The sequence below is a fragment of the Pyrus communis genome, chromosome 14 (assembly GCF_041283825.1).
Source record: "Pyrus communis isolate YQ-2024b chromosome 14, ASM4128382v1, whole genome shotgun sequence".
Classification (NCBI taxonomy): domain Eukaryota; kingdom Viridiplantae; phylum Streptophyta; class Magnoliopsida; order Rosales; family Rosaceae; genus Pyrus; species Pyrus communis.
Window position 1 is genome coordinate 18323796 of NC_142578.1, and position 25620 is coordinate 18349415.

The 25620-nt window shown below is 37.3% G+C and overlaps 1 protein-coding gene, 2 long non-coding RNA genes and 1 pseudogene across 5 annotated transcripts; 1 reads left to right on the top strand and 3 right to left on the bottom strand.

Moving 5' to 3' along the window:
* Positions 1 to 1965: 1965 nt before the first annotated feature.
* Positions 1966 to 9132, bottom strand: LOC137713202 (uncharacterized). Of its 3 annotated transcripts, none has more exons than XM_068452474.2 (8): positions 8930 to 9132; positions 7703 to 7933; positions 5578 to 5683; positions 4408 to 4590; positions 3212 to 3697; positions 3025 to 3108; positions 2867 to 2952; positions 1966 to 2469 (listed from the first exon to the last, which is right to left on the bottom strand). In XM_068452474.2, the coding sequence occupies exons 2-7, from the start codon at positions 7748 to 7750 to the stop codon at positions 2888 to 2890; spliced, it is 972 nt and encodes a 323-aa protein (XP_068308575.2). In that variant the 5' UTR covers positions 7751 to 7933; positions 8930 to 9132; the 3' UTR covers positions 1966 to 2469; positions 2867 to 2887. The 3 variants fall into 3 exon arrangements, with proteins under 3 accessions (XP_068308575.2, XP_088540368.1, XP_068308576.2); XM_088684242.1 differs by having other exon boundaries at positions 7703 to 7794; positions 8930 to 9077; XM_068452475.2 differs by having other exon boundaries at positions 7703 to 7789; positions 8930 to 9019.
* Positions 9133 to 9542: 410 nt separating this feature from the next.
* Positions 9543 to 10415, top strand: LOC137712031 (large ribosomal subunit protein eL30 pseudogene; annotated as a pseudogene).
* Positions 10416 to 17701: 7286 nt separating this feature from the next.
* LOC148691321 (uncharacterized) lies at positions 17702 to 19464 on the bottom strand. The gene is made up of 5 exons (XR_015955413.1): positions 19358 to 19464; positions 19119 to 19262; positions 18857 to 19018; positions 18682 to 18755; positions 17702 to 17889 (listed from the first exon to the last, which is right to left on the bottom strand). It is a non-coding gene; the product is annotated as an uncharacterized LOC148691321 (long non-coding RNA).
* Positions 19465 to 23191: 3727 nt separating this feature from the next.
* LOC148691322 (uncharacterized) lies at positions 23192 to 24920 on the bottom strand. The gene is made up of 5 exons (XR_015955434.1): positions 24795 to 24920; positions 24556 to 24699; positions 24294 to 24455; positions 24119 to 24192; positions 23192 to 23326 (listed from the first exon to the last, which is right to left on the bottom strand). It is a non-coding gene; the product is annotated as an uncharacterized LOC148691322 (long non-coding RNA).
* Between the last annotated feature and the right edge of the window lie 700 nt (positions 24921 to 25620).

The window sequence follows — 25620 nt, forward strand, 5'->3', positions numbered from 1 at the left end:
CTTATATCCATACCGGACTTCCTAATTGTTTCCACTATTAACAGCTTGGCGAAACAGTTATATTTCCTACGAAGTGCAGAAGGCTCTGGGTTAGCTCCATTTGACTGTTGGATCTGTTTACGAGGAATGAAGACAATGGCATTGCATGTTGAGAAGCAACAGGTGTGGTTTCAACTGCGCTTGTAACTTTGTCGTTTCAGATATCAATCTTTCATATATTTTAAAACATTAGATCATTCTAGACACTGCATATGCTCTCAACTATCGGCTTTTCCTGTTTTGTGAGTTGTAGAGATTGATTACCGTGGCCTGTGTTTTATGAGTAGAGGGATGGAAGGGGGAGTTTCCCTAAGAAAACTGATTTCGAAAGCAGATAGGGTTCTCAATTAGTGCACGTGTCATGCCTAAATGTATCATGCTGTAGGCTATAAGACGCAGTCTGCAGTTAATAACTTACAGACATACTCTTGATTTGCCTCGTTTTGATTCGAAACATATCATTTTGTCATCTTTTATTATTTACAGGGAGTGTGAAGTCCCTTGTAAGCCTGCCCTGCTTCACGTCTCATGCAAGCACACCATCTGCAGTGCGTGAGGCCAGAGGTCTGTCAGAGGACCTTATTCGTATTTCTGTGGGGATCGAGGACGCAAATGATTTCATTGCTGATTTGGACCATGCACTTAAAACCGGCCCTCTCTAGTTGCCCAAGGGTTATGACTGGCATAATGATATCCGCCTGCCGTGATTATTTATATGAATCTCAGACCCAGTTTTAGAAGTGGCATAACTGGAACAGTTGTTGAACCATTCAATCTCTGCATGCCTCTTTCTTCCACAAATCCACGAAAAGGTGAGCAACCAGTCCCAGGTGTGCGACGTCGAGAGAAGATGATGTATCAATGATGAACCCCGCTGAAACCGAACCAACCAATTTCGGTTTGGTTTGGTTTTTTGTTTCAATTCAGTATTAGGTTTGATTTTTTTGGTTTTCGGTTTTTCTAACTCACCCCTAATCGGTAACGTTTAATTTGAAGTGTAATGTAATATTGTCAACTATAGTATACTGCATTAACAATGTAATCTAGTGTTCCAACTATAATATACTACCACACCGTATGGGTCAACCTTGGTAGATTAATACCAACGCCATTTTATTTAGCCTAATTAAACATAATTTTAGGATAATTATGTAATCTTGGAGTGCAAATTTGAACGACTACTGTGTAACATGACCTTAAACCTTGTGTGTTTACGTCATGTTGTAACATGATTAAGATGTGTTCTCGAGTAATAACATACGTCTTTTGTAATGGTACATTATTGGTATGACAATAAATGTTAATTTAGTAATTCAATCACATTGCAGTACCACCACCTGCCTTGACAACGTAATAAAAATATCATTGTAATCATTACGTCATTCTTTGTCATTAACTGGAACCTCATCTTTATAGTGTAACGTTTGATTGTAATTTAAACCATTAGTACATCTTACATTGTACTTATTTTTCAGCAAGGTACCGTAGAATCTCCCTAAATTTGTTTATAGGTTTGGATTTTGGTTCAAAACAATTTATTTGAATCAATTTGGTCGATTCATAGCAATCAATTTGTTTATAAATTTTGATAACCATTTCGTTTTCAATATTTTTTTTATATATATAAATTGAAAACTAAAATCTTGTTTGCTAATTAGTTGTAGTTTTTATTTTCAAAAACCAAAAACTAAAAGTACTTCAAAACCTAGCATTGAACAGGTTTTCAATTTTCATTTTTTTTAAAAAGTAAAATCTTATTTGATTACGAAAACCAAAAACCATTATCAGAAAACTGAAAACCGAAAACCAAATGGTTACAAACATGGATCGTTGACACATCCGTTCTTTTAAAGAACACACGTTCTAAACACAACAAATCTGGTAATCATATGCCCACTTAAGAAAATTGTGTATGAGACTTGTACAAATAATAATCTCCCACGCACTGATTTTTGTCTCTGTAAATCTGATATTCGACTACATTTCTTCCGTCTGACAAAAAAATCCGTACATTTCTTCCAGACCAAGAAAAGAAAAACAAAACTACATTTCTTCATTAGATCAACCAACCAAAACAGCCAAATTTCTTTATCAACTGTCAATAATTCTAACTGAAGCATTGGTTTTCCTTTTACTCCTTTTTTTTTTTTTTTTTAACATCACATCACGAACGTCATTGTCATTAGAACAAACGACATACGTTTCTACGATAAATATACCTCCAAAACCAACTGAAAATAAAACCTGCAGCTAGCAGAATATCCAAGATAACAAAAAACGGCTTCCACAGCGGTTTCCAGCGTTGCTGTCCGCTTGTTGTACGGAACCACTCTAACTGTCATTCTCACTACCATCAGTGAATTTTACACACCAGCCAAAATCTTAAATGGTGTATGTACAAACCCTTCTGTCCTAGGTTTGAAAATTTCCCTGTACACAACGCAAAGACGAAAGTCAGTGCCTTTAGTAAATTTAACGGCATTATTTGGGCTAAAACTCTTGCCCTAACAAAATTTGCATTTCTTCAAATGTGATTTTCCGAGTAAGCAGCTACGGAACATGTCATAAGATTCATTTAGTCTAAATCACGTCAGTACAAAGGTGAAGCTACTGATATAGTAAGTTATCGTGGCCTCTGACAGAGAAACTGAGGACTTCAAATGTATCCACAGAATGAAGATCCAATAATTAGATCTTATAAATGTTAAACTCAATTTCTATGTATGGAGAAACATAAAACAATTTGACATAAGAGGTAAAATGTGTAGGAGGAAGCAAAGGTACGTTAAACAGTGGATAACAGAAAAGGTATATAATGGGAACTTACTTTTGGATTTTAATGTTATAACTATTCACTGCCAAAATCTTCATAACTTACACCTTCTGAAATGGTGTCCAATCTGTTATTGTCTCCTGTAAGAGTGACGGATCAAAATCAGAAAGCCCCTTGCAGTGTAATGAGGAAAAGATATGTCAAGTCCTCACCTTGATGTTCTCTATCACGAGAATCCAGAAAGTTGTCATTATCTGTAGCCATGAAGGGTGATCTAGGATAGCTCTCCAGTATGTCTAAAACATTTAGAACAGGGATTATTAAATAAACATGAGTGTAATGACTCCTCATGTTTAGTGTTTAGATAGCAATTTCTAGAGACAGAGAGATAGAGAGCACCTGAACTCTGAGAAAAGTCAGCTGTCAGATCCGAAAGGCTGAAATTTCGAGGAATCTGACCTAAAAAACCAAATGACGAACAGTCTGCATCAAGCAGTGATTCATTTAGGGGCTGTGAGGTCGACTCTACGCTATTGAATGCTGCAACAGAAGCATCTCCAATAGCGGGCCGCGTTTCCAGGATGTTTCCATCAGCACTAAACATGTATGAACTGCCTGAATATCCAACTTCTGATTTGACAATTCCCCCATTCATTCCTTGCATCAGACCTATGTTGGAGCTCTGGTTCGGAAGCATGTTTGGTTGGACATCAATCCTATTGGTATGAGCAGACATTTTAACAGCATTGTGCATACTAGTGTGCAATGTCGACCCACCATTAGTAAATGCATTAGGTAGGCAGGAAGCAACTTGGTGGTGTATATTTTCTGTCTTCAGCGCTGGTCCTACCTGCTCTGGTGCGTAGCAAGTCGAGTTTTGGTGCACTGTGACATTGTCATGGTTTTTTTTTTCAAATTATTACTGTTATACCCGCAGTTAGAGCATGGATGACATATAAAAGCAAGGATAAGAATTGAAATGAAATGTGATCAGATGAATTTAAGGAGACAAATAGCAGTCGTTATGTCTTGGTATTTAGTTTGTGTGCATCACTGTTGCCAAGTTAAGTAACACCAAGAGAAATATTTTTAAATGGCTGATTTATTTATACCGAGGCCCTACAATTTCAGAGACACGAAATCAGGTTACGGGTACAGATCTCTTGGTCCTGTGAATCTGTAATTTTAAGAGAAAAATCTGTAACCTTGATGTGATATATTTCTAAATGCCAACTATTATTCCTCCATGCAAAATGAAAACTTAATCGAAAAGTTGTTTCTGGTAAAAAAGACAGACTGACAAAGAGAAGGCGGCAGCGGGGGTTGGGGGTGTTGGAGTGGAGAGAGTATCCAAAAAATAATTTCAAAGAAAGTAAATCACACTGATCAGCCCCTAACCACTTTCTTCTTTTCCCATCTATTACATCGCTTATTTTAAGTGGCATACCATTAACGTGAATTGTGAAATAACCAAAATGACATACGTTTACAGATCAAAATCCACATGAATCTATAAAGCTTCATTTGGACGGATACAAAAGAAGCCCAAAGCTTAAGCATCATAAACTTTCCATCAAAGTGAGAAGAACTCTTACTTGATGAAATTTGAGATCCATTGGAACTAGATATTGAAGCAACTTTACTTGAGTGTAACTGACTCATCAACTCCACCTGTTGCTTAAGCAAGTTGTTATATTCTATTATTTGATGCTTCACCATCAGTCTTAAATAATAAGCCCTGAAGAATTCCCGATTCTCTTCCTCAAGTTTCTGCCAAACTGGAAGTGCAGCCAGAATTAATGACAAGATAAGCATAAAAACACACAGAACATGACCCTAAATTTCCCTAATTATTGACAGAGCAGATATTTTTATAAGTTAATGTTGGAGATTAACATTTCATAGTCATTGCAATATAACTAAAAATTTAATTACATGGGACAGTTCAGGATACAAAGTTTCCTACATTGGAAATTAATCATTTCTAAATTGCTGCAGAACAAATTCAGATTCGAAGGCTTATAAGTTAGGTTTCTCATCACCACTGACCACTGAAGAAAAAGAATAAATCTACAAGTTACAGCAGCTATGATGGCTAATACACGACCCCAAAATCAAAGTCCACCAGACTGGCTAATAAAATGAAACACCGTAAGCAAGAAGATATAACTTCCAATTCAGAACAGTAGGTGTATGTAAAAGGTTGGCTCAATACAAGCCAAGATGGATGTGAAGGGAATCCGACATCGGAGAAGTACAACAATAATCTAAAGTTTAATTATAGATGTTCCACTTCTAATTGCACCGAGGCCTTTTGAGATCAAATCCCACATTTGAGGTCCATTGGGCTTGATACCACCCATGGAGTTGGGCCTAGGTGGTTAAGTGGGGTCAATAACGGTGCATGGTGGCCTTAGTAGCTTATGGAGGCCATGACAGCAGAAGGCAATAGAAGTTGATGGCCCCATCAAGAAGAATACAAGCACTGTACAAAAGTAAACTGCTGAAAAAATACCCCAAGGGAACAACTATTCTGACATGCACAATAAGGTATGCCTAAGGGGCCATAAAAAGGAGCAAACCAATTCTTTGTGTAATGTTCAGTTTGCTGAATGAAATAAACACTTTGGTGAGCGAGGGGAGAAACAAACAGAAAGAGACACAAAGAAAAAGAATTTCAGATTAAAGGAAAACATAAAGAGGATAACAAACTACAACTAAAATAAGAAAGAAAGCCTATAGAATAGTACAGGATATCATCTTACCAAGTTCTGTGAAACCAGGCTCTATTTTTGCCTGATCCAGTAAGGTATCTACCACTTCCTTCTGGTTCATGTAAAGCTGGAGACATCGCTCGATAAGGTTTTGCACCTGAAAATAAACAAGCATTTTGCATGTTAAACTTGAATGAAGGGAATACAACAAAAAGAAAGAAATTATAGAAATTTCTACATATAGTTGAGTGAAAAAACCAAGCGTGTAGCCATTACTTGCTTTATCCTCCCTTGACTCCAACTCATTAGTCAACTTAATTAGTGATCCATTCTTTCATTATTGTTTTAATTCACTAAAGTAGTGGATGAATTTATAATGAAAAATTTGCTTGAGATTATAATTTTATCTTTTCATCACATTTATTCCTGTAATAGTTTAACTTTTTCTGGTTAGTTTGGTGCTCTAATTAATCTTAATCTTATCTTGGGCTTGTGTTATTATTTTATGTATTAGATGACAGAAGCAGTACTTGGCTTGTTCAATTTCGTAAGCATATAAACTTTGCACACTTAACAGTATGCTAAGATTTGCATTTTAAAGCATCTAGTTTGTAGTCCCATATCAAATTTGATGAGCTAGTTGGAAGTGGGGAATAAATGTCAAATATGATATTGGAGATAAAAGTGGATTTTATCTAGTTCATTTAACCAAATTTTTTTTTATCTAAATGCACTAAACATCACTTAGCTTTGACGGTAGAACATTCATAATTAATCTTATATCTAACTCTCGAATACCCAGGGTTCTAAAAGACGCTAGGCGCAAATCGGGCGGCGGGTTGGGGCCTAGGCGGGCTAGGTGGATTTAAGTAAATCTATTACATTTCATGTAAATAAGTGTTTGCTTATACTTAAAATATATATAATTTCATCATAAACTACAAAATAGAATGCATATAGATTATGAAGTACTGGAACATAATGAAAACATGTGAAATAAGGATGTAATGTGTGTTCATTTAAGTATGCAACAAGTCTTTTACAATTTATTGGAAAAAAATAAAATGCAAAATGAAAGTCATCTATTTTCTGTCTAAGTGAGTTGCGACCTAGGCAAGGCGGGTCTAGGCGGGCTAGGCCGTCTACCTTAGAAGGTCTAAGCGCCCTTTCTTAATTTTCAAACACCTAGGCATTAATCGAGGTGGTGGCTAGCCGCCTAGCGCCTAGGAGGGGCCTAGGTGGCCCTAGGCGAGGATTTTTAGAACAGTGCTGAACGTATTTCAAAATCCTAGAAATTGATAAAACTTAAGAGTTGATTTAGCAGGTCATGCCTACTTTTTAATAAAAGAATTGAAAACAATATAGAGCTATTATAAGAAAGGTTTGATACTGAATGTATTTTAAAATCCTAGAAATTGTCAAACTTTAGAGTTGACCTAGTTTTGTATTCTATTTTGGATTAGGATTTATTTCCTAGAATAGGCCTACTTTGCTGTGTTCATTATGTTTAAGTCATTACAAATATCCTTCTAATTCCCAATCTTTAGAATGATGAAGAGTTGATATATAGAAAAGTTTTGTTTCCCAGAGATTGGATCTAATCCTGCGATGGGATTACTTTGGTGAGATGCCAAAAGTCTTGGTGAGAGGCCAAGAACGAGTGTGATGCCCCTGGAGAGATTTCAGTTTTCTATAATATTCATTTAATTTCAGTTTTATGTGTTTATCGCTTCCACTAAACTACTCTAAACCCTGCTGCCCAGTTCTGCCCAACACCAATAGAAACAATATAAAGCTACTATAAAGGTCATGAAAATTCACTTGGTTACTTTGCACTTTTTGCAAATAGAATTGAAAAAATATGTCAACTACGTACATTTCACTTCCCAATAAATCATTTCACAGAAGAACTAAGATAAATTATGCTTGGGCACTGAAGGGAAGAACAAGGAATAGAAAATAAAAGATGTATTATAACAAAGCACTGTGTTGTTATCTTCCTACTTCATTTTGCAGCTTTACATCAGAAAAAATCTCACGGTCAAAGTTCCACTGCTATAGCCTAGTTTAAATGGTTTATATTTTTTTTCTTTTTGTATTTTAAACAAAGAAAAACAAGCATAAGTGGATAATCAATGATATAGGTCATCAACAAAAATCCAGTTGAACAACTTACCAGTTGTATATCTTCACGTGAGACCCGTCTAACGGATCCACTCGACATATTGCAAGGTTCCAGTTGGAAGATTCTTGTGTAAGAAAGCTACGCTGATTGATTTTTAAACTTATAAACGAACCTTTCTTGTTAGTAAAACAAATGCCACAAATGACCAGTGAACTTCGAGACTGATGGATTCTTCACTTCAGATTTAGATATATCATATACATATAAATGTGATGCACCAACCTGATGACAAAAGAAAGGACTTGAACTAGTTCTTCAAACTTATTGGTTCAAAACTATGAGCTTTAACAATAATAGCAATTAAGTAAAAGGGCCCAGGCATTCGTATGGTATCAAATACCTTATAATATGTACTTCAAAGAGAGAGAGACATTTAACAAATAACTAAAATGGCAAGCTACACCTTCGTTGACACTTCAAAACAAAAAAATCTTGAATTATCTGTTTCAAAATGGTACTTGCTGAAGAGTACACTGAATTCCACACCCAATTTAACATGTCAGAATCATACTGAATTGGAATATTTAAGTAGTATCTATTTCTCCAGCCTTCCCAAAAATCAACAAAATCAAAGAACCAAAAGAAGACACCTACTGAAACATCCCGCTGTACTAACTACTTTTTTTGTTTTTTTTACACACATCAAACATGAATAAATGCTTAGCACCGCGACACCAAATAAAATATTATTCAATACTAGGATTGTATTGATTGCTCCGTTCACAAGAATGCCGCGAAAAATCTCATATTCCTCAAATGCTTGTACAGAATAATCTATATGGGATGAAAATTGAAATTTGGGTCCAATCAGAGAAACAAAAAGCATTTACCAAAAGAGGATTCAAAATATGGCATGGGAGTAAACCAAAACCAATTCGAGTTTTAAATTCTCAAAAAATTCCCGCTACTCGGAACCACAGAGAAACTCAGAGCGGTTTTCTATTCAACCAAACACAGCATTAGGTTATGGTTTGATCAATTTACATCACCGAATCGATCACAATCAGAAAATGAAATTTTGTTCCATGATCACATGAAATTACCAAAGCAAAACCCTAGACAAATCGCCCCAATTACAGAGACAGATAGATACAGACCGATACATACAAAATCACACACATGCAACACAATCACAATTCAGAAATCAAAGTACGAAAAATCAAACCACAAAAAAGGGGAATCTCTTGGAACAAGAAGCTGGTTTCCAGCTGATCTTACCTGAATTCAATCGAGCTTTTGAAAATTTCCAGGCCTTTTACTGGGAGAAAAGCTTCGAGAGATAAAGCGCCTGATCAGAGAGAGAGAGAGAGAGGAGAGAGAGAGAAGGAATTGGAAAGCGTAAGGTGACGAAGCTTTTAATGGGGAACTCCCCCTCCTCTCGGTCCCCAAAGCTTTTTAGTTAATTTGTCTTTTTTATTATTATTATTATTATTTATTTTTTGGGGATAAAATAGACTGATCGAAGCGGGGGATTCGCGTCACGTGGCGCTAGCGGAGGGTGGTGGGGGGACCTACGGTGGGAGATCAGGTTGAATCATTCTTTTTTTCATTTTTTGAACAAACGATATTATCTACTTAACAGGAAATTAGTGAATTTAGCCTCATAATTAGCTAGCAATAATATGATTTAAAGTCGCTTTTGATGAAAATCGAATCTACGACCATTCATTTACAAATGAAGAGAAATACTACTAGGTCGTAATATTAAGTGGCTTATCATATCGAAAGAGAAAAGAGGGTTTCATAAAGAATGATTACCAACGAGGATTAGTGTTTGACTGCTTTGACCAAGGGTTAATTATCGGTTCATCATATCGCTGTCTATGAAGAAATGAGGACAAGCCAAAGCTGCCTAGTGAGTTTTTAACAAATGCTTGGACTCTACCGTATTGTAGTGGAGCACTGCCCATTTGAAAAAAAAAAAAAAAACGAGAAATTGAGCCTTCATCTTGGTATTTGACTCTTGATCTTTTTTAGTCAATTATATTTAATTTAGGGAAATTTAATCACAAAATTGATTTTAGCCAAATTTTTTAAACTCTTATAATTCTAACCAAAAACTAAGATAAAAAGTCTTAGTTGCGCTTAGTAATACTAATTCTTTCTGTCTTCTCATCATTGTGTCTTCTTTTCGAGAAATTTTTACAAGTGACGGGAACACCATGACACGTGGTGTTCCCTCACACATTAGGATTTGACATCTTGAATATTTTTCAATTTTATATTTCAATAAATATAAAAAACTAAATCCTAATGTGTGAGGGAACACCACATGTCATGGTGTTCCCGTCACTTGGAAAAATTTCTCCTTCTTTTCAAGCGTAGGGAGAGAAGGAAGCAATAAAGAACCTTCAATTGTTGAAAATAGCGGCCCCAAAGACAAAGAAGACCCATGAGAGCATCAACACTAGGCTCACTCCCGTCACAAAGAGTGGCAAGTACACTCTTTGCTACAAAACCGTCATCGATGCCCTCTGCAACTCCAAAGGGAAGCTAACTATCATTTCCAACAATTGCCCACTTTTGCGGAAATCTAAAATCGAGTACTATGCTATGCTCGCCAAGGTTGGCGTTCACCACTACAATGGAAACAATGTTGAGCTTAGGACAACATGTGGAAAGTACTTGTTGGTGTCTTGTCTTAGCATCATTGATGCAGGTGATTTGGATATTATCAAGACGTTGCCTGGTGGTCAGTGAAGGAAAGTAGAATGATGATACCTCTATGTTGAGTCTAGTGTTTTGTTTAGAGACTTGTCTTTTCTTTTCTTTAAATGAAATGCTCATTTTTTTTTTTTTTTTACCAAAAAAAAAATTGAAAACTAACAAAAAGGGCTCGAAAATTTTGAGTTTTAATCAAAATGACAAAAAGGTGTTGTAAGTGAATAGTACCATGAGTGATTTTTTAGAGTAAAAATGTCATTTACGTTAAAAGTGAACAGTACCGAAAATGTTTCTTTAAAACTCCCACAAAAAAATTAAAAAATTAAAAAAAAATTAAAAAAAAGGGATGAAATAATATGTAAAGTCATCTCATTTCTATAACACACCAATCTGCTATTATTGAATGAATTTGATCAAACTTTCAAGAATTTAATTTTTCACTCATTTTCTCACGAATCAATCCATGGGTAGTTTAATTGACCAACCAAATCAGTGGATAGTTTGATACAAGAAAAAAAAATTCCAGGAAAAACGAAGAGCAAATTAAAGAAAAAGAATCAAGAAAACAAATGGTGAAGGAAAGAAACAATGAATTTGAATTCTTCAAAAAGAACTATTATTAGCACTTCAAAAATCTCATTCTACACTCCTCACCTCACAAGTGTAATTTTCTTACTAATTATAGAAAAATTGAAGTGTAAAATGAAATTTTTTGCGTGCCAATAACAATTCCCCTTCCAAAATGCATTTTATTTTGTTGTGAGAGCATAATAAATTTAGTTGGAATTATAAAATTTATGAAAACTAGGCTAGCATTCAATTTAAGGATTAAAAATTTGTTACTAATCAAATTTCCCTTTAATTTAGGGTAATACTAGGCAGACTAATTATTTGAACCATCTTTTTTTAAAACACGTCTTCAAAGGAAATGTCAACATATAAGAGTCAAATTACAATTGATGGTTCATATGGCAATCTGAATTCTTATGTCAAATTTTGTACTTCTTCAACTATAACAATCCGTCCCTAATTTTACGATTTTATTAATTTTTAAAAAGTGAATTGACGAAAATGCCCTAGAGACGAGATTGTTGACTTTCATTGACCGTCATTTCGTGACACGTGTAAGCTACTATTTTAGCATATTTGTGTAGTACTCAACGTTACAAACGCGTAGGCATAACCGAAATCGAATTCGGAATTACGACAAAAATTTTACAAAGCCACAAATGTGATGGGCATTTCGGTAATTTCATGTCGCGAGAGATATTTTTTGGTTTTATCTTTTATGGGATTAGAGTGTGAGCAAACTGGCACCCACACCCCACTCTTCCGTTGCTGTCGTGTCCCTTTTCAGATCTATTGGACCTCTCCCTTGCTGCCACCTCACTTTGTCTCTCTCACCTCTCACTCTAAACACTTTCTCCCTCAGCAACCACTGGCATCGAGACCCAAAAACCACCTTGCCTTGCCACTACAGGTGCATTGCCACCACACCCAACCCACCACCTCGTTCTATCTCTCTCCTCGAAATTATAATTGAGGACAAAACCGTGGAAACCCTCGAATCGATGAGCTCTGACATCAAACAGGATGTTCAACTAGTTCACGATGTTATTCCAACTTGAGTAAGGATCGAGCACGCTCAAAACCCCTTTGTATTGACTTTTTAGTATGATTTCTAAGTTCTCTGTGTGTTTTGACAATGAATTAATACTGAGATAACTCGAGGAAGTTGTTTTCCCAGATTCCGACGGAGCTCGAGATTTTTGTAGGCCATTTTCGGCCAACTCCAGCAATGGCAGGAGACCACGACAGTACATTCTTGATCCTGGCATCCATAATTTCATTTTGGTTCTTAAATCATTAAAAATGGTTGAGTTTTAGACCCTTAACGGAGCTCGGGAAGTTTCCCAGCCAAATCCTACGATATCTAGCCTTCTTCTTCGTTGGGTCAGGTGGGTACAACTCGCGAGCCCAAATGGGTCAACCAGAAAAAGAAAAAAAAAAGAAAAAAAAAAAAAAAAAAAAAAGGGCCTAAGCCTAAATCCGACCCAAATCTTCGGCTCATTGTTCCAGCTCGGCCCATTTTCAAATGGGCTCAGAATATTCCTTGTGTTGACTTTTTTGGAATTTTTTCGAAAACCCTGCTTGGCTAATTTGACGCCCTAAGTCCGTTTTTGACATCCGTTTAGTGAAATTCCAAATTTTTAACTTAGTTGACCGCTGAGACGGCTTGATTGACTTTTTACGAAAATTATCTAGGACACTTCGTAACGTATTTTAACACACTGATTCCAAATCTGCACTCCCAAATTTCATCATTTTAGTTGAGTTTTACCAACGGATCCTAATATTATGCTTAGGTGTAATTACAATTAGAGACTCTGGCTTCCCTCATTCGAAAGGCTACGACTTCACAAGTATCTATGAGTGGGTCTTTTCTTTTATATAGTATATATATATATATATATATATATATATATATATATATATATTATTTGAGTTTCCATACATATATTAACGATGCATTTTCTACGTGGCCATAATTAAATTAACATTATAGGAAATGTCGTAATGATGAGAATTATGAGATCTTTATAAATCCTATGGAATGCCCTAGTCATATTTACAGCCATGAGTAGTATTGTGACGACTAGAATTATCGATTTACATTGCATATTTATATTTATGTTATATGTTCATGAACTCGTGTGTCAGCATATGTCGATGAGCACTTGATATAATATGTTTGTTCATGCGAGAATATATGATTACTAGACGTTAGATGTTTATTTACGAAATATTGTGACATACTGATTTCGTGAGATATTGTAGGCTACGGTAAGTATTTTCATACTATACATAGCATGTATAGTTTGGAAACCATACTTGTTTTATGGTGAGTGGTTATTAAGTTTTTGAAAAGGTTTTTACAAAACTTTATTTTTAGGCTCACTTATCCTTATTTTTCATCCCTCTAGGTTTGGGTAGATGAGCTTTCGTGTTGACGAGGATTCTTGGCAAATCTTGATATAGGTGATTACCTCGATGGTATAATTCTTATCCTACCTCTACTGTACTTTACTTATACTCTGCATCACGTGTGAATTGGGTTCAATCCCACTCACATGCACACTTATTATATTTAGGCACTTTTAGGTTTAAATTTATTCACATTTTTTCCACATCACTACACTTTATGGTTTCGTCACCTTCCTGGGGTCAGCTAGCACAACTCAATTCGAAGTTCAGGTGAACATTCTGGGTCAGGGTGTGTCATCAACCGAATTGTCAAATGTTATTTTCTTATTAAAATAAAGCTTTAAATTATTGTAGCTATTAAAAAATGTTGAAATAAAATTTTTATTGGTTGAAATAAGGAACCCACCATTAAAATGAATTAAAAATAATGTTGGCATTGATGTGAAATTTGACTCTTAATTACAAAGTCTTTAAATTCAATCCGTAAATAACACTTCAATTACAAAGAATTTTTATTTCAAATATGGCATTTCACCTTGGATTTTGACATCTCATTTAGAGACGCTATGTGTCACATCCCAGTCTTAACTCTGTCGCAGCACGATATTGTCCGTTTTGGGCCCTAGCCATGCCGTTACGGTTTTGTTTCTGGAAACTCACACGAGAACTTCTTAGTGGGTCACCCATCCTAGGAATGCTCTCGCCCGAACTCGCTTAACTTCAGAGTTCCGATGGAATCCGAAGCCAGTGAGTTCCCAAAATGCCTCGTGCTATATGAAGCTGGGCATGTACATATAAGGCACATCACCCCCTCTCCGTTGGTCGATGTGGGATGTTACAATCCATCCCCCTTAGGGGCCAAACGTCCTTGTCGGCACACTGGCACCACACATCAAAGTGGCTCTGATACCAAATTGTCATATCCCAGTTTCGACTCTGCCGTAGCACGATATTGTCCGCTTTGGGCCCCGGCCACGCCTTCATAGTTTTGTTTCTGGGAACTCGCACGAGAACTTCCCAGTAGGTCACCCATCTTGGGAATGCTCTCGCCTAAACTCACTTAACTTCGGAGTTCCGATTGAATCCGAAGCCAATGAGTTCCCAAAAGGCCTCGTGTTATATGGAGGTGGGCATGTACATATAAGACACATCACCTCTTCTCCATTGGTCGATGTTGGATGTTACACTATGTAACAACTGATATTTACATATCACATCACTTAATTAATCAATCATTTTAATTCTATAATTAAAATTGAGTATTCCAAAAATATTAACTTCTAGCCTTTTCACATGCATCCCCATCCTCCCTCGTCTCCATTCTCCCTCCCTCTTTCCTTTTCCCCTACCTCCTCCTAACCACCCAATTTCACTGGCAACAATCTTCTCACTACTCACATCTTGTCATCGACTGCAACAAAACTCTTTGTCTACTGCCTTTCCCCAGTTTGCAACGTATCAGTCACCACCACTCGATCTCTGTCTCCACTAATACCCAACTGTCACATCTCTTTCTGAATATCTAATTCTCTACCACGTGGCAACTTATGGGCCATCATTAAGGTTTAAGGTACTATTTCATAACTTGCCACAAGTGATCATCCAAAAAATGCTAGTTTCACTTCAATGAAGGTAGTACCAGAATTTCTCACTACCCAGACAGGTGGCGCCTTTTGGTTAGTCCAAACTCTTACACAACCCATGTGGTAGCACCTGATAAGGCCATGTGATATTTTTATTTTTCCTACAAAATATCAAAAACACATTAAAATAATTCATAATAATTCATTTACAAGTGAGAAAAAAGTGAAGAAAAAAAAATGCAAATGCTTGATCACGTCCTCTACGCTTTGACTATAGGTACTTCGTCATTTGGATTTTTAAAACCATACGTACCCACTAATGTATAGTTTGCATTTGAGTTTAAAACAAATAAAAAATATTTTACAAAATTCAAAAAATATTTCGTCGATTAGTACGTGACAGGGAACGCTGTGGCGTCACGTCCCGAATTTAATATTATTTTATTCTCTAACCTTTAAAATTACAAAAATGCCCTTGTTGGACTATATTCGTGGACGTTTGAATCCTTATCCTTATCACTTTTTATCACCTTGCAAAATGATGGGCAGAATGGTAATTTTGTACTGTTGGGAATTTATTACTTGTTTATCAAGACAATAGTGAGTCGTCAGTATTGTAGGTTGGATACCATAATATCGATGACTTATTCACTGAGTTCATTAAGCAAGTGGGTAAGGAGGCCCGTTTACGTTAGTATTTTATTAAGAGAGATTATAGTCACACACCCTAAATTACTTCTCTCACACCTTTCTAATTTTTTTAATATTTTCTACACACCACTAACACTTGATAGAAAAAATATTAAAAAAATTAAAATTGAATGGGATAAGTAATTTGGGGTGTGTGAATATAATCTGCTTTTATTAATTAGGTCTCGTACCTAATTAATTATTATTTGGGCTGGACCCAAAGACACACACATATATTCTTGGAGTACTCTACGATGCGAACACGTGGGCGCAAGCAAAACTGAATTTGGAGTTACAATAAAGATTTTATGAATTATGGAGCATGAAGGGCGTTTTGGTAAATTCATGTTTACGAAAGATATTTTTTTTGTATTGTCTTTTGTGACTTTGAGCTATCTGCCAAGTGGAGCCCACATCACTCATTCCCCTCATTCTCGTATCTCCCTCACTATCTCAATCTCTCACTCTTTCTCTAACGTTCTCAGATCCTTATCTCTCATTTCACCTTACCCTTCTCTCACTCAAACTCTCTTTATCTCTCTCATTCTCATCTTTGTAATACAAAGAGGTCGAGCACCATACACAATTCACTCACCACCACTAACGAGCTCTCTCACCTCACACTCTTGTCTCTCTCCTTCCCATCTCAAATCATTTGCTCACTGCACAAATTGCACAACATCAAACTAGACGATGGCTCACCAGCATTTTCTCTAATGAGTTCCACCATCTCCGACGTTGGTAAACCTTGAAATCCCTAAGATTCTCCTTTTAAACATGATCTGGTACTGCTTTTAACCTTTATACTGGATTTGAGGGAAGGTTGATACAGAAATGATGAATGGGGAGACTTCCCTAGATTTTTGGAAACCCAGAACCGGGGTTGTCGAGCCACTTTCAAACCTTTTTTCCGACCAACTCCAACCATGACACGACCTCAAATGGGTATAGATCTATTCCCTACATTTCTAACTTCATTTAGGTTTTTGAAACATTGATTTTGGTTGAGTATCGAGCTCAGAATAAGCTTTGGAAGTTGGAGAAAAACTTGCAAAAATCTGGAAATCGCGAAGAAGGCGCATGGGCACGTGTGGTGGCCAGCGCGTGGCTACCAATACAGCCACCTTGCAGCGGCGCGTGGACAAACTCGAGATCTTTCCTTAGGTTTCTCGACGTGCCGAATCCGAATCCCCCCTTCGTTTTTCGAAATTTGATGGTTTTAAAATAGTTCCTTTATTAGTCGTACTTTGTACGAATACGCAAATTTACGTTAGTTCGTTATATATTTACATAAATGGTTTCGTTTCTAGGTGAAACGCATCGCAAGGATCTTCGATGCCCGTGAGGCGGGTTCGACCCAATGACATGATTTGTGAGTGGGTCTTTACTTTTAAATATTATATATTTAGTTATTTTCCATTTAAATATTTAATAAAAAAATTTCTACATTACGCCTAGATTAGACTAACCTTTTTAAGAATTAGTGTATTGATGGAATTTTTGAAATTCTCATAAATTCTATGAGATGCACATTTATGCATATTTTGATGTGATGCCATGAATATATTTGCGATCACAAATATTATTATTTTATTGTTGTGGATTACGAAATTTTCATAGCATCATCATATTTATATTACTGCTCATCGTGCATGTTACACTAGTGTTAGTACTCGATCGGGTCAGGACTAGTCTTCACATGTATGTTCACATCGCACCGTATGCTTATTTTGGATCCACTGTATGTGTCAGTCTTATCCTAGATTGCTATAGGCAATTAGGACTTGTATGTGATGCACATAGCGTCAGTCTTCACATGATTGTAGTACTAGAGCGTAAATCATTGTTCACCTAGTCTTGTTCATGTCAGGAAACCTATGCATGAACTCATTTGTCAGCATATGTCGATGAGCACCCGATATTATATGTTCATTTATGCGAGATATTGTGATTACTGGTTGTTATATGTTTTATAGGTGAAATATTGTTTTTTGCAGTAAGTGTTTTCATACTATATGTAGTATATATATTTGGAAATTATACTTGTTTTACGGCAATGGATTATTGACACACCCCGTCCCGAAGGAGGGCATGCTGGCCGTCACGTGAGAGTGACGTAACCATTTACACAGTACGGAAGCTTTAAGGATACAATTTCTAAGAGGAAACACCCAAAGGTGAGTCCTAATTTTTGGCCATTCTGTCAGAACACCGTTGAATTTCCTCGTAGTCACCACACCTTTGCAATTCTTGAACCTGGAGGGGCGCAAAACAAAGTTGAGTGGGTCAGCAAAACAATTCTTTTCCAAATCCAAACACTTCTCAAAACTTTGTAACCCCTCGCCGTAAAACAAGTATAGTTTCCCAGAAAATAACATATATACGTATGTATGGATATGCCAACATGCTCAAGGGTATATCATTCATGCTCAAGAATATGCCATTCATGCTCGAGAATATGCCACATCAATAGAGCTCTACGCTCAATAAATGCTCAAGCGTAATCCACATCAATAGAGCTCCACGCTCAATAAATGCTCAAGCGTAATTCACATCAATAGAGCTCCACGCTCAATAAATGCTTAAGCGTAATTCACATCAATAGAGCTCCACGCTCAATAAATGCTTAAGCGTAATTCACATCAATAGAGCTCCACGCTCAATAAATGCTCAAGCGTAATTCACATCAATAAAGCTCCACGCTCAATAAATGCTTAAGCGTAATTCACATCAATAGAGCTCCACGCTCAATAAATGCTCAAGCTACTACTGAATACAAACATGAATACCACTTACCTGACACTTACCTGTGCGTCCACAGCACCAAATACACATATATAAATGTATGCTACTACTAATGCATGTGATGATGTATTTCAAATGTAGCTTACCTGGGCCTCCTCAGCACCATGCAACAGTATGCATAATTATGGTAATGCACATATTAAAATATGAGGCATATATGACAGGATATTTAATTCGTATTTCTTTTAAAATACGTCAAGCATACGTATATATATATATACTGAAAAATAACTGCCCACTCACATATCACATCGACGTCTCGTATGTCCCTGAGCCTCCCCTAGATTGGTTACATTCTTCTTTTGTATAATTTTCACCTATACAAACAGTAACCAAATTGACATTATTTAACGCACATACACCAAACATTCGTCCATAACTTTCTCATACGTTATTCAATTTGGGTGTATGAATATACCACGGTGATCTACACGACGTCACGAACGCGTGACAATTTTCAGAACTCAATTTGGAGTTCTCACGCGCCCCCACGCGCCCTGTTCACGCGCTGCCCACGCGCGCGTCTTCTTCCTCGCGTCGCCGGACTGGTTTCGCCGGAAATAGTGTTTTGCCGGAATTTCTGGGTAAATTTCAAAGTGTCATAACTTCTTCATTTCTTAACCATTTTCGACGTACAATATATCAAAATGAAGGTATTGACGAGACGAACACATCCATACCTTCCTCGACCCCTAACTCGCCGTGGTTTCGCCGGAAAACCCCTCGAAAGCTCCGGCCAACTTTGACCACGATGATCCCGACGTCCAAACTTCTCCAACGAAGTACTCCGAGGCTCCTTGGGACCTCACTAACACATCTACAAGCTTCAAAAGTCCAAAAACTAACTAGATTAATCTTGCATGAACAGTACTCGAAATCGGAATACCTCGAATCGACACGAAAACGAAGGATTTCTCACCTGAAAATGGTATGGTTGCACTCGTACGAGTTTCACGAGTTCGATGGTGTCCTTAGTTCCTTCGATCCATCAAGGTTTGGGTGATTTGGGTGTCGTCCGTACGTTTTTGAAGAAAGAAGAAGGAAAAACGGAGCTTGGGAGAGAGAGAGAGAGAGAGAGAGAGAGACAGAAAAGAGACAGAGGGAGAAAAAAACACGGGAGAGTGAGACGGGGTGTATGAGTGTGTGTGTGGTCCTACAACACCACACAACACAAAACTACACGTAAAATAACGAACTAGGGGTAAAATTGTAATTTCAAATGTACGTTTCGATATTTCCGGGACGGGATGTCACAACCTACCCTCCTTAATAGAATTTCGTCCCGAAATTCAAAACAACCAATCAACGACCCCTAGTGGTCAAAGAACAATCTAGGATACAAATCCCTTATCCAATCTTCTGTCTCCCATGTAACTTCCTCGACTGACTGATTTCTCCACAAAACTTTCACTAAATTCACCGTCTTGTTCCTCAGAACCTTCTCTTTCCAATCTAAGATCGTTAACGGTTCCTCGTCATACGTCAAATCTGGATTAATTCTCAATAGTTGCACCGGAACTCCATGTGACGAATCTGCCACCTAGTGACAACGCATTGAAATATAATACATTATGCACCTTAGCCAATTCTGAAGACATCACCACTTGTATGCAACTTCATCGAGTCCTTTAGTGGTCAAAAACGGTCTGATGTGTTTAAAACTTATTTTGTCTCCTTTCCAAATCTCACTATTTCTTTTCGTGATGAAATTTCTAAGAATGTTGAATCATGAAACACATCATGCTCTTACAAACTCTGGAAGTAAATCAAGCAACTTCACATACTCTTCGATGATCACATAAAGTCCGAGGTACTTAGGACTTAATTTGCTTTCCTTTCTAAGCTGAATCATACTTTTCTAAAGTGAAAACTTCAAAATTATAAGATCATCTACGTTAAACACTCGATTAGTGACATGTTCAACTATTAATCTCTTTTGCCATTCCTGGCTACTCTCAGGTTAAACTTAATCACCTGAATACTTTGAGAAGACTCATCCATAGTTTCAGGGCCTACCAAAACTCTTTCGTGATCGAATCTTCTCTATCCAGAAGTATTTCTTTTACAAATCAGCAAAAATCGACACATTTCATGGTCCTTATGGCGTTACTTTGGACACTGTGCAACCAACATACTTAAGAAACTCAGCAGTTCCGTAACCCAAATCTCTTCTCCATAAAACATATAAGTATTGTTGCACTGTGGTTGTTACTCAACACTGGAGTAAATGTACTAACTTGGTACATTGATCAACTATCACTTCAAGTTCAATCATAACCATCCTATTCTCGAACTCAGCAATCTTTCTTTTTCCCTTCTTTCTTTACCTTGGTTAATTCTTAATTTTCTTCGTTAACCATTTGAGTCTTGAGTACGACCTTACTAAAAAGACTTAACTTGAAAATTAGTAATTACAACTTCTTCTCAATCTTCCATTCTCAACTTTACTTCAGTTGATTTCCAATCCACAAGAAGACAATCTTGGCAAGCGTGCCAGACATCAACTCTTATCACCGTCTTTTCACCAAGTGCATCAGCTAGAACAATTTTACGATCACCCTGGTCGTACAATCATGTTCATTAAACAATTCAATCCACCTTCCCTGCCTTATATCAAAATCCTTCCAAGTAATGGATATTGGAGACTTTTTGGATTCGTAAAAATCTTGCATTCTTACCAAATATAATGTCTTCATAACTTCACAGCAAGAATGGTAATCATGACTTCCAAATCACCAGTAGGGTAATTCATTTCATGAGGTTCCTTTTGTCGTGAAACGTATGTAATCACCCTAATATTTGCATCAACATGCATCCAATACCATTCAAGTAACATCATTAAAATTTATGATTACCACTATTCTCTGGGAATACTAAAATACGTGCATGAGTGAGGAAATACTTCAGTTGTTGAATTCTTTACTCATAAATATCATCCCACTCAAACTTAACCTCTTTTCTCGTCAATTGCAAAGCAATGACTGAAAAATCTTTCACGAACCGTCCCTGATAGCTTGTTAAGCTAGGATAACTCCGAATCCCAATCACGATTCGTGATTGTTCTAAATTCTCAATTTCTGCTACCTTTTATGAATTCACTTGAATACCTGAAGCAGATGTAACATATCTCAAAAATACTACTTGATTCATCCAACATTGGCATTTGCTAAACTTAGCATACAATCGACGTTCCTTCGATCTTTGCAATACCAATTTAAGATGTTTAGCATACTTTGCTCTAGTCTTATCAACCCGTTCAATAGCAACAACAACAAATCGGTCTAGATATCATTGGAATACTTTATTCGTCAAATTCATAAAGTAGTAGATGCATTCGTCACTCCGAATGGCATCACCAAAACTTGAAATGACCTTAACGAGTCCTGAAAGTTATCATAAGGGCATCCTCACCGATAATCTTCAACTAATAATATCCAGACCTCAAGTCAAACTTAGAAAATACACAAATACTTCTGAGCTGATTCATTAAACATCAGTACACCATCATGGATCACGGTTCTCAATCGTTACCCGATTCCATGGTCTATAATCAATGGATAGTCTTTAAAGTCCATTTTCTTTCTCACCAATAAACTGGGGTTCCCCCAACGTAATGTACTAGGTTGAATAAAAACCTTTATCAACCAATTTCCAATTCTCTTAGTTCAAAAGGCACATTCTATAATATATGGTTTGTACCTGGAGACAAATCCATAGTGAACTCTACATCTTTGACTGGTGGCAATCCAGGTAAATTCTCAGGGAAAACGTCAGGTAAATGTTTGACTACTCCCACTTCTTCCACACTACTAGAAGTGACATCACTTAGCACCACATGATATAAATATCCTTGGCAGCCTTTTGATAATAATCTCTTTGCTCTCACAGCATAAATAACGGCCTGCCTCACTCCACTTTGCATACTTACAAAAGTAATCTCTAGTCATCCAGACCGATGGAAAATAACTGGTTTCCCGTAGTAATCTATCTTGTCATGATTATAAAGTAACCAATCTATGTCTAGAATAACATCAAATCTACAATCTAATGGAACAAAAGTAGCTAGCAACAATACATACTCTACTAATACTGAGCACTCTGAATAAGTACGATACTAACATAGGATAACCTACCGGTTTACTTGCTTAACGAATCCACGAATAAGTTATTAATATTACGGTCTGCAGCCCGCAATACTGATAAATCATCGTTGTCTCGATAAGTAAGCAACAACTCTTGAAGGTGTTACATTTCCATCTTACTCCACACAGGGATAATTACATATAAACACCTCAATCATGTTCCATCATCACTTTCTTTGGCAACATCATTCATAATACGAAATACATCAGCCAGAGTCAACTAGAATGACTTGTACGACTGATTATCTAGCTCAACTAGTTATGCTAGCATATTAGCCGGAGTTACCTATAGTAACCTGTACGACTTACTCATCAATTCCTCATGTGTCAGCCGGATCCACCTTTCGTGGTCTGTTCGGCTGAACATTCAACTTATCAAACATCTTGGCACCCACAGTTCATATAACCCAAACTAATGATCCAAACACCTGCTGGACTGATATTGGTGGTATCAAGGAAACTGTCGGGTAATAACTAATTCTAGGGACAATTCATAACTCTATATCCCTTCTGTCTATACAAACACATTCACTGATTCCACACTTTGGAACCAACTGACACACCCCGTCCCGAAGGAGGGCATGCTGGCCGTCACGTGAGAGTGACGTAACCATTTACACAGTACGGAAGCTTTAAGGATACAATTTCTAAGAGGAAACACCCAAAGGTGAGTCCTAATTTTTGGCCATTCTGTCAGAACACCGTTGAATTTCCTCGTAGTCACCACACCTTTGCAATTCTTGAACCTGGAGGGGCGCAAAACAAAGTTGAGTGGGTCAGCAAAACAATTCTTTTCCAAATCCAAACACTTCTCAAAACTTTGTAACCCCTCGCCGTAAAACAAGTATAGTTTCCCAGAAAATAACATATATACGTATGTATGGATATGCCAACATGCTCAAGGGTATATCATTCATGCTCAAGAATATGCCATTCATGCTCGAGAATATGCCACATCAATAGAGCTCTACGCTCAATAAATGCTCAAGCGTAATCCACATCAATAGAGCTCCACGCTCAATAAATGCTCAAGCGTAATTCACATCAATAGAGCTCCACGCTCAATAAATGCTTAAGCGTAATTCACATCAATAGAGCTCCACGCTCAATAAATGCTTAAGCGTAATTCACATCAATAGAGCTCCACGCTCAATAAATGCTCAAGCGTAATTCACATCAATAAAGCTCCACGCTCAATAAATGCTTAAGCGTAATTCACATCAATAGAGCTCCACGCTCAATAAATGCTCAAGCTACTACTGAATACAAACATGAATACCACTTACCTGACACTTACCTGTGCGTCCACAGCACCAAATACACATATATAAATGTATGCTACTACTAATGCATGTGATGATGTATTTCAAATGTAGCTTACCTGGGCCTCCTCAGCACCATGCAACAGTATGCATAATTATGGTAATGCACATATTAAAATATGAGGCATATATGACAGGATATTTAATTCGTATTTCTTTTAAAATACGTCAAGCATACGTATATATATATATACTGAAAAATAACTGCCCACTCACATATCACATCGACGTCTCGTATGTCCCTGAGCCTCCCCTAGATTGGTTACATTCTTCTTTTGTATAATTTTCACCTATACAAACAGTAACCAAATTGACATTATTTAACGCACATACACCAAACATTCGTCCATAACTTTCTCATACGTTATTCAATTTGGGTGTATGAATATACCACGGTGATCTACACGACGTCACGAACGCGTGACAATTTTCAGAACTCAATTTGGAGTTCTCACGCGCCCCCACGCGCCCTGTTCACGCGCTGCCCACGCGCGCGTCTTCTTCCTCGCGTCGCCGGACTGGTTTCGCCGGAAATAGTGTTTTGCCGGAATTTCTGGGTAAATTTCAAAGTGTCATAACTTCTTCATTTCTTAACCATTTTCGACGTACAATATATCAAAATGAAGGTATTGACGAGACGAACACATCCATACCTTCCTCGACCCCTAACTCGCCGTGGTTTCGCCGGAAAACCCCTCGAAAGCTCCGGCCAACTTTGACCACGATGATCCCGACGTCCAAACTTCTCCAACGAAGTACTCCGAGGCTCCTTGGGACCTCACTAACACATCTACAAGCTTCAAAAGTCCAAAAACTAACTAGATTAATCTTGCATGAACAGTACTCGAAATCGGAATACCTCGAATCGACACGAAAACGAAGGATTTCTCACCTGAAAATGGTATGGTTGCACTCGTACGAGTTTCACGAGTTCGATGGTGTCCTTAGTTCCTTCGATCCATCAAGGTTTGGGTGATTTGGGTGTCGTCCGTACGTTTTTGAAGAAAGAAGAAGGAAAAACGGAGCTTGGGAGAGAGAGAGAGAGAGAGAGAGAGAGAGACAGAAAAGAGACAGAGGGAGAAGAAAACACGGGAGAGTGAGACGGGGTGTATGAGTGTGTGTGGTCCTACAACACCACACAACACAAAACTACACGTAAAATAACGAACTAGGGGTAAAATTGTAATTTCAAATGTACGTTTCGATATTTCCGGGACGGGATGTCACAATTATACGTTTTCGAAAAGGTTTTTACACAACTTGATTTTTAGGCCCACTCACCCTTGTTTTTCGCCCATCTAGGTTTTAGTGGAGAGCTCTTGTGTCGACAAGGATTCTTGGCAAAAGTTGGTATCGGAGATCACTTCCATTGGTACATTTCTTATTCTAATTTCACTATACTTTATTTATGTTCTAACATCACGCGTGACATGGGTTCAATCTCACTTACATGCGTACTCTTATATTTAGTCACTTTTAGGTTTTAATTTATTCACATTTTCCGCATCACCACATTTTATGGCTTGGTCACTTTCCCAATGTCGACCAGCACAATTCGATTCGGAATTCAGATAGACATTTCGGGTAGGGGTGTGTCAAACGCGAAATCTTTGATCTGGTACGTTCAATATACCAAATTAGTGTCATGAACAATTGAACATGGTAATTGGTCAAGGAGGTGATATTAAGCACCAAATCATGAAACTTGTTCAAGTGTA